Raw genomic sequence first — 10,217 nt, 5'->3', positions numbered from 1 at the left:
CATAAATTGTTTTGTTTAAATAAAGTCAACTGAATCCTTAGTTTGACTAAATGTTAAAAACATATGGATACTGTTGTCTAATGTAATCTTTGCCCTCCGTTCCGGTTTTTAAGCTAAAATGTTCAGCGAATTGTCAAATATGACTGACTGAGAGGAAATAACTTTATTTTCGGTTACTAGGTAACGGTTGTTAACGGCACGACCTGTAACTAAGGGTAACGCGACGCCGTAAACCGATAGGAAGCGTCGCGAAGCTAGCCGGCACGCATGCGCACCGCAGTGAGCCGCCCTTCCTTCTCTCCTCTCTGTCTAAGTGTCCCGCGGGCTGACGGACACAACTCACAACGACCCCGGGTGGATCCAACCCGTCCATAGACAACTTCTACCGGCCGCCATGGAGAGCCCGCACCCCGCTAAGGACGGTAAGCCGAAGGGGCTGCCCAGTAGTCCCCGCCCGGACGAGAGAGAGGCGTTTGTTTCACCGTGTGTGCGTCCGATTTGAAACATGGCGTACACCGTTGTGAGATGGCGGTAGCTTTGTGTAGCCAATCCTCCTCCAGTAGTGCTAGTGGAACTCTATCACTTTATTACTATTTATTTATTACTAACTAAAGCCACAACATTTTGCACAAAATGTTACTTTACCAGCCGACAACACTCACTTTCAAACCAATTCACGACATTTATTCATGTAATTCGTTTTTAAATAAATATTTAATATTTGGTTTAATGATTTTTTTTTCAATTTCAAAATAAGACTTTCCTTCTTTGACGTAATTAGTAATAATAATAATAATAATTAGCGACATTTATTCATGTTAGTTTTTGAATAAAGATTTAATATTGAGGAAAAACAACTGTTTTCTATGAAACTGAAATAAATAAAAAAAACAGTTTTGAAAAATTTTGGTTTGTTATTGTTTGAGGGGATTGTATTTATTTTGTTATATTATAGTGTATTTATTTATTTATTTTTAACTAAAATGTTTGAACCATTTTGGTTTGTTTTTTTTTTTTTTCTGAAATAAATACGATTTGGTTTAATTAAACGTCTTTTTCTCATTTCAAAATAAGACTTTCCTTCTTTGACGTAATTAATAATAATACATTTTATTTAAAAGCGACTTTCAGGCCACCCATGGACAATTAGCGACATTTATTCTTGTTTGTTACTAAGTAATTTTTCAAAATGAAGATTTAATATCTGAATAAAATAACCGTGTTCTCTGAAACTAATATAAAAACCATTTTTTAGTTTATTACTGTTTGAGGGGATTTTATTTATTTTATAATATTATATATATTTTTTCTTTGTTATTATTATTTTTTATTTTTTACTAAAATGATTGAACTGTTTTGTTTATTTGGCGGTTTGGTTTAGTTAAATGTCTTTTTAAATTTCAAATTAAGACTTTCCTTCTTAATTAATAATAATAATAATAATAATAATAAGAAGAAGAAGAATGACAATAAAAGTAATACACTTTTCAATAAAAACAGAATAATTAAAAAAAAAACTGTGCAATACAATATAAAACAGAATTATACAAAAAAAAAGTTTAAAAAAAAGATTTTAGGATAAATGATGTAATAAGTCATTATATTACCTCTAAATAGTATTTGTAATAGCCTATGTATTTATGCAATTTACGGACGGTTTAGCGCTCTTGTAAGCTATATGTAGGTGTTAATAATAATAATAATTACAGTGATTTATATAAAGATTAAAATATATATGTTGTAATAAAACAAATGAAGATAATGAAATAATTGTAGGTAAGGGTTTAAGTTTGGTTCAGGAAAATCAAACAGATTTAAATGAATCCAAATGACCAGAAACACTTTTTAAATGCTAATATTGTGTTTTTTTTTCTAACGAGATAATACAGTAAAAATCACAAATTGCAGGAAGATGCAGATTATTTTGTCCAGTGCTGCCATCACTTTGTATTGCAGTGGTTCTCAACCGTGGAGTCGGGAGCACGTTTGGGGTGGCAAGACTCTGGGAGGGAGTCGCCAGATGCCTTCAAGAAACTAAGAATATTTTTTGAACAATTTTAGCTCATTTTTGCTTTTTTTAATTTTTTAATTTATTTTTCTGCAACTACATTAAACTTTTTAGTTTTTAACCTATTTTCATCACTTTTTCTTGCAATATTTTTTCTCCTTTTAATGCATTTTTGCTACATTACTCCCATTTTGGACACTTCTCCATCACATTTTAATGACATATTCAGCACTTATAAACCCTTTCCACCATATTTCATGCTTATTTTTGCTAATTTAACAACATTAATGCATTGTCATGCTCATTATTTGCCAGTTTAAATTAATTGTTCTATTATTGACAATTTAAACCCTTTTTATCACTTTTTTCTGTCTGTTTTTGTCCACTTTAATTAGTAACATTTAACCAATTTTTGTGATTTTTGTAATGACATTTCACCACCTTTTCCATAATTTCACTTTGAACCCATTTTATTTATTATTAAAACAATGATTTCCATCTTTAAGATGACTATAATAATCATAAATTTTCTGGATAACAGTGGATATTATTCAGATGAATAAATCACAGATTCATAGAACAATGGACCATCATTTTGCTGACTGAACAGGTTGAGAACCACTGTTGTATTGTATGATGAAGAAGTGAATATGGTGACGTTGTAATAATGGTTCTGTGTTCCATCCTCCAGCTCCGGTCCTCATGCTGCCGTCGCTCCGCCTCTTCATCCCTCCTCTGCGCCTGACCGCCGCCGCCATGTGGAACGTGGTGCAGAACGGCTGCGTGCACGACTACGGGATGGTGGAGGAGTTCGTCAGCACCATCACGGAGCTGGTGCCGGAGCTTCTGAACGCGGACCAGAAAGCTCAGCTCCTGCTGGGGCTCAGGGCGCGGGTATTATTCCTTATGTTAGATCTGTTTTAGCGTTTCTAAAGCGTGCATGGAGACAGCACGTGTGAGTGAGTTGTGTTTAGTAGGAGGAGCCTGGATGCTGGGAGAGATTAGAGGTTCTCTAACATTTAGGGAGAATTGTTTTTTAGTAATTCAGCGCCTCCTTACGTCATTAAAATACACAAAGTGACCAACAACACACAAAACACCAAAAATGAACAAAACGACTCCCGAAATATGCAAAATAATGACAAAAACATACAAAACAACAACAAAATGAACAAAATGACTGCCTAAATATATAAAATGATTACAAAAACACACAAAAAGATTTTAAAAATGCACAAAATGTCACCAACACTACACAAAACGAAAAAAAATGACTCCTTAAATATGCATAATGACACAAAACAACAATAAAAACAAACAAAATGACTCCTTAAATATACGAAATGATGACAAAAATACACAAAATGACACCAAAAGCACACAAAAAAACTACAAAAATGACTCAAAATATACAAATTGATGACAAAGGGATTTAAAAAAATACACAAAATGACTCTTAAAAACACAAAACAACAATAAATGTTTGCACTGATAGCGTACTGATTGTATTGAACACGTCGGTGTGCGTGTCATTGTGTGTTTGTGTAAAACAGCTCAGAAAACTAATATTACGGTAGAAAGAGCTTTAAAATATTTACATATAGATTCTGGTGCAGGTGGTCCTGGAGCTGTGCCGGTCCACAGAGATGACAGACAGAGAGTCTGTAGAGATCCACCTGGACCGGATCAACACGCTGGTCTCATCCTGGGCCTCACAGGTACCACACTGACTGACTTTAAACAGTACGTGACTGTATCTGATCCCAGGGTCACATGATCAACATTCATGTCAGCATTAGAATAACAGAGTTTGCTTTTCTGTCATTTGTTTTATTAATGTGTCATTTTTTTTTACCTTTGTGTTGTTTTTATTCACATTTTGTGTGCGTTTGTTGTTCTTTTGTGTGTTTTGTGATAATGTCTGTTAACTAATTGTGTGTATTGTTTTCATTTTGTTGTTGTTTTGTGTGTTTTTGGAGTCATTTGTGTGCATTTTTTAAAAATAATTGTGTGTTTTACTGTCATTTTTTTTAAACTTTTGTACATTCTTCTTGTTTTTTGTTATTATTCTCATTTTGTGTGATTTAGTTCTCATTTCATGCTTGTTTTGTGTCTTTTTTGAAGTCATTTTGTCTATTGTCATTTTGTCATATTTTTGGAGTCATCTTGTGTTTTTGTTCATTTTTGTAGTTATTTTGTGTAATTTTCTGTCACTTTGTGTATCTTTTGTTGTTGTCTTGTTTTTGTTGGTGTGTGTCTGTCGCTCTGTGTTTTGTGCGTTGGGTGTGGTGTGTGTGTTGTGCTTCTGTCAGTGACCAATCAGAGGCGTCATGTGATCAGTTTCTACTTCCTGTCTGTCCAGCCGTGCTTTGTGGAGGTGGAGTTTCCAGAATCTAACTTCTCCAATCAGGTGAAGGCGCTGCTAATGGACTCAGAGGAGAGAGAGAAGTTCTTCCAGGTTTGGGGCGATCAAAGCCACCCTTTCTCTCTCTCTCTCTCTTCCATAGCCGACTCCTGACCCCACAATGTTGTCCTCCAGGATGTTTTTCCCACAGATTTCGGACCCGACTATGACAGCGCACTGCAGGTGCTGATGCTGGACTTCCTGTCTAGACTAGAGAAGCTCCTCCCCCTACCGGACATCCAACAGGTAGAGAACCGAGGTCATTTCCTGCCTGTTTCACACTGATTATAGTGATTTCAACATCAGATTATGATGAGATTTTGATAAAATATCACATTTCTTTCAATGTTTTTGGACTTTTGTAACTTTACACGATCAGGATTTTTAGGCCAATCAGTGAGTTTAAAAAAAACGATCACCGATCATATGAATTCAGTTTGTTTTTTTTAGGTACCAAACAAATTCCTTTTTGTACTACCTGATACACATTCACGTAAAAAAAAAGCTTCCATATTTCTGGACCTAAACGCAGCCATGTGACTGTGAGGGAGTGGAAGGATTGAAGAATTTCCATCAGGACCTGAACATAACATTATATGGACAAGAGCGTCATGGCTCCACTTTTTAAAAATGCGACGCAGACCGAGCACTTTCAGGTGTAAATGTGAGCTAAACCATTTTATTTAGTCTCTGAACAGCAGCTGTGTCGACTATAAGAGATGAAGCTGTGGAGGCAGACCACACTGGAACTACGTTAGCATTAGCATTAGCAGTAGGCGCAAACACATATTTACTGACTGTGGCATTGCAAAACCTGTTGTTTATAATTCGTATTCACAGATGCACAGCGGAAGTGGGGCACACACACACACACACACACACACACACACACGTGCTTCTGTGTCCACCGTCACCCTGAAACTGACAGAAGTGTTCGATATGAAAGCAAAAGTAAACGTGAGGCATCGCTCTGCTTTAGGACTCTTTTAACACACTCAGGCTGAATAAACAAAACACGCACATACAAACACGCTTTCAGAGCCGTAGACTGGGGAAGAAGTCCGGCGCTCAGCCGCTCCAACCGATCGACATTTTCACTGTTCACTCATAGGTTTTCACCTTCGTGCACAAATGTGAGTGTCACGTAAAGCAAACAACTGTTCAGTGTCAATGAGACGATAAAACACTGCAATGGAAGCTTCTACAGAAAGTTTTATCACAACAATGACGTCATTGATCGGATCAGCGAATCAAGACATTACAGCCGATCACATTTATTACATAAAATGCAAAATATCGGCCGATCCGATATAGCCGATCATATCTCTGTGATGCCGATATTTCTATGACAATGAAAGGCTTCATGGCAGGAAACTGTGTCAAAGTGATATTTATGAGTGTTTTCACAGGTGAAACTCAGCTTAGTGACATTAGATCAGAATAAACTTTTATCGTCTTCTTTTTGTTTTTCAACTTTTTTTTTATTTTTGTCTTTTTCTTTAAAAAAAAAAACAAATTTGGCAGCTTCTACATTTTTCTCTTCTTTTCTTTTTCATTTCTTTTAATGTCTTTTCTTTTCCCCATAAATTCCATGGCTTATAATGTGTTCCTTTTTTTATTTATTTTTTTTCCCCATTTTCTGTTTTTCAGAAATGAAAAAATTGGGGGTTTTTTTTCTTCTTTTTTACATGTATTTGTTTTTGCTTTTTTTTCTGTTTTTCTTTCTTGTCTTTTTCTTCTTTCTCATTTCAAAAAACTTGGTGTAGCTTATCATTTTCTCCTTTTTTCTGCTTTTCCTTTTTCATTTTTTTCTTTTCTTTTTTGTCTTTTACTTTTTTTTTCTCTTTTTCCCCCATAAAATTTTTGAATTATGTTTTTTTTCCCCGTTTTTTTTCTTATTTGTTTTTTCCATTTTCTTTTTTTCAAAAATAAAAAAAAATGTTGGCAGCATATAATCATTCCTCAGTTTTTGCTGTTATTTTTTCTATTTCCTTTTTTCTTTCTTTTTTTTTATTTTCTTCTTTACCCCTACTTTTCTATTTCCCCCTTCTTTTCCTTTTTGTTTTTTTTCTCTCTTTTTCCTTCTTTCCTCCTTCCTAATCATTCAATTGATGATTAGTTTTGCACTTCCTCATTTACACCTGACCTTGAACTGACCTTGACCTCCAACACCTGCTACAGGATGATGTCATCGCCTGATCTGTTTGGTTACACAGTTCTTGTGTTTGTTCCCGCCTCTGTAGACCGCCTCGTTGCTCAGCGCCGCTCCATCAGCCCTGGAGGAGTGCACTCACTCGGTTCCCGACCCACACCACCTTAAAGAAGTCCTGCTGTACCACACGGCGCTGGGACACTTTGACCTGTCCGGTGAGTCTCGGCTACGGCTCCATGTGGTCACTCAGAGGTCACGGACCAGAAACAACCAGAATATATTTATATATTTTTCTACCAAATTCTGCTAACACAGTCCTTGCTTTTACCCGCAGATGAAACACAGACCATTCCTTCTTCCTTTGGGAACTGCATCCTGTCCTCGCTCTCACTTCCTCAGCTGGAGAAGGTCGTGATCGACACAGAGCAGATCCAGCTCCAGCCGACGTCGGAGCAGATCCAGGGCTGCGTGACCGTCCAGGTGGAGGGCGAGACCGTGACGCTGCTCGACTACATCCAGATCGAGCAGCCGTGCAGCCCGGTGGCGGAACCCCAGGACATGGGGGATCAAGTAAATATAGAGGAAACAGTTGGGAACGTCACGCACCAGGAGGAAGAGGAGGAGGAGGCGGAGCCAGGAGATGACCTGAAGCCGGCCGTGTTTCAGCCGCTGAAGCAGAGCAAACGACTCCAGATGAAGAGAAGCGCCTCGAAGGAGGAGGAAGAGGAGAGCAACGCCACCGCCAAGAGGCAACGCAAGAAATACTCCAACAGTAAGACGTGCCCCGTGTGCAACAAGTCTTTCCTGCGTGCTGCCGCCATGAGGCGACACCAGGAAACACACGACGCAAACAGAGACCTGAAGTACAAGTGCGGCAGCTGCGGAAAACGATTCCGCGACCATTACGACCTGAACAGACACAACATGCGCGTTCACGAGAAGAGCGAGCTGGAAGAGGACGTGGCAGATCCCGCCATCCCGGATGTCCTGGAGGAAAAGAACTGTTCGCTGTGCGGGAAGTACTTTGCTCGCCAAGTGGACATGGAGCGACACATGAAGTCACACTCGGAGGACCGGCCGTACAAGTGCTTGTTTTGCCAGAAGAAGTTCAAGAACCCGTACATCCTGAATCGACACGAGAAAGATATCTGCAAACGGCGGCGGCGGCGGGAGGCGCTGTCCAGCCCACAGCAGTCGGCGGAGCCGTTGGCTGAGGGCAGAGTCTGCCCCATCTGCAACCGGATCCTCCCGTGCACCGCCGACATCGCCAAGCACCTACGCTCGCACTCGGAGGAGCGTCCGTTCATCTGCGTCACCTGCGAGAAGGGCTTCAAGTACAAAGACACGCTGAAGAAGCACCAGATAATTCACGGACACGAAGGCATCCGGGAGGAGGAGAGCAAGTCAGTGGAGGAGATTTTAGCTGAGGCCGACTCTCTGATCTGCGCCGATCCCTGTCCAGTGGAAAACCGGGTCGGTGATCCGGAATCGTCAGTGGAAGTCTGTGAGGACTCGCTGCCTCCTGGGACGCAGAGAGTCCATCAGAAGCCTATGAAACCATGTCCGGTTTGTTCGCGGGTGTTTGATAGCGTGAAAAACCTGAACCGGCACGTCCGGTGTCACACGGAGGACCGTCCGTACCATTGCGTTCACTGCAAGAAGCGCTTCAAGCACATGCATGGCCTAAAGAGGCACCAAATCTACGCTGTCTGCCACAAGAAAGCCTCGCGCTTCCTCCTGAAGAGAGACCTGCGAGTCTGGCCCGGTAATGGTGAGGGGTCCGGCCCTGATGCGGCTCTGAAGATACCAGTGTGGTGCTCCAACTGCGGTAAACACTTTGAGTACGTGTCGGCGTTGAAGGAGCACCAGGAGAACGTCTGCAAACTCAACTTAAGCGATGCCACCAAATGCGTCGTCTGCGGCAAAGAGTTCAAGAGCGTGACGATGCTGAAGGTGCACCAGAGGATCCACGACCCGCTCTACTGCAAGGAGTGTGGCAAGATCCTGGCCAGCCAGGCCGCCTTCGAGCGACACAAGCTCATGCACCGACCCATGCAGTGCGGCATGTGCGACAAGACGTTCACACTGCTGCGGCGCCTGAGGGAGCACTACGAAAAGCAGCACAACTTCACCGGGCCCTACCCATGCACGCAATGCGGCAAGACCTTCGTCCAACTGTCCTACCTCATCATCCACGAGAGGATCCACAAAGGAGAGTTTCCCTACGTGTGCGACCTGTGTCCGGAGAAGTTCCGCTCCTCCAACTGTCTGACGGTCCACCAGCGCAAACACACTGGGGAGAAGCCCTTCCTCTGCTGGCAGTGTGGGAAGTGCTACCGCTCGGCGTCGGAGCTCACCGTGCACATGGGGACGCACTCGGAGGAGAGACCGTGGGCCTGCTCCCAGTGCGACATGGCCTACCGCACCAAGCTGCAGCTCACCAACCACGTGGAGCAGATCCACATCGGCGTCCGCTATCCGTGCACCAGCTGCGGGAAGAAGTTCATGAAGGAGACGTCACTGAAGAGACACGAGCTGACCCACACGGGAGAGCGCCCACACCAGTGCACCGTGTGCGGCAAGACCTTCCTCACCGCCAACGAGTTGCGGCTGCACAACCGCTACCACACCGGGGAGCGACCGTACAAGTGCGATGTGTGCAGTAAGGCCTTCATCCAGTCCGGATACCTCAAGTCGCACATGCGCATCCACACAGGGGAGAAGCCGTTCAAATGCGACGTATGCGAGAAAGCGTTCCGCCTATCGTATCACATGAAGAAGCACCGCAGGACTCACGGTGGGAAGCCCAGCAGCTTCGTGTGCGAGGAGTGCGGCGTGGCGTTCTTCCAGAAGAAGCTGCTGTGGGAACACTCGCTGACTCATGATGTGAAGTTGGAGCCCACGTTTATCCAGGTCCACAACTCTTTCGTAAATGTATAATGAGGTGTTTGAACCAGCAACCCTTTGTTTTCGCTTGAAGTCCTCTTTGTTTCTCTTATCCTTTGGTTTACTTGTTTTCTTCAGTTTCTTTAAAGTGTATGTAATTAAACGGGAAAAGAAATAAAGAACATTGGGATCAAAGAAATTGTTGGTGATTTTTGCGTCAGTGTTCTTGTTTTAAAAAGTTATAAAATGCGTCTGGAATGAGACGAGAAGGGGAAAAGGAAACAAGTTTTGGGTTTTTTTTTTCATTAAAAAATATCTGGTAGCTTATTCTATTTCATTTCACCCCCTTTTTTTTTCTTCTTTTCCTTTTTTACCCATAAAATCCATTTTCCTCTTTTTTATTTGACACATTAATTTCCTGTCTTGTTAAATGTGACACAATGTGGTTGATCTGAGGGTCACATGACCAACATTCATGTCAGCATGTAGAATTTTGACCAGTCAGCAATAACATGGGAAACAACAATTTTTCACATTTTTCTCTCAATTTTATGTTCTTTTGTTTTGCATATTTCTTTTTTTGGGCGTATTTTTCTTCTGATGTTTTTGTTTAGTATAATTTTTCTCTCATTTTGTGTGTTTTTGTTTGGTATATTTTTGTCACTTGTTGCTTTGATATTATCTGTGCTGTACATACATGATTTATTTAAACGTGGAAGCGCAAACTAGAGCACAATGATTAAATTACTCATTTTCCCGCCTAAAAT

At 41.1% G+C, this 10,217-nt stretch overlaps 1 protein-coding gene across 1 annotated transcript; it reads left to right on the top strand.

Annotated features, from left to right (window-relative positions):
* Positions 1-264: 264 nt before the first annotated feature.
* Positions 265-9,643, top strand: LOC114466142 (zinc finger protein 11-like). The gene is made up of 7 exons (XM_028451661.1): positions 265-422; positions 2,700-2,902; positions 3,625-3,726; positions 4,371-4,466; positions 4,548-4,658; positions 6,656-6,779; positions 6,899-9,643. Exons 1-7 carry the CDS (start codon positions 395-397, stop codon positions 9,502-9,504), a joined length of 3,270 nt encoding a protein of 1,089 aa, XP_028307462.1. The 5' UTR covers positions 265-394; the 3' UTR covers positions 9,505-9,643.
* Positions 9,644-10,217: the final 574 nt, after the last annotated feature.

This window comes from Gouania willdenowi, chromosome 6 (assembly GCF_900634775.1).
Source record: "Gouania willdenowi chromosome 6, fGouWil2.1, whole genome shotgun sequence".
Classification (NCBI taxonomy): Eukaryota; Metazoa; Chordata; class Actinopteri; order Blenniiformes; family Gobiesocidae; genus Gouania; species Gouania willdenowi.
This window is presented reverse-complemented; position numbering and strand designations above follow the sequence as displayed.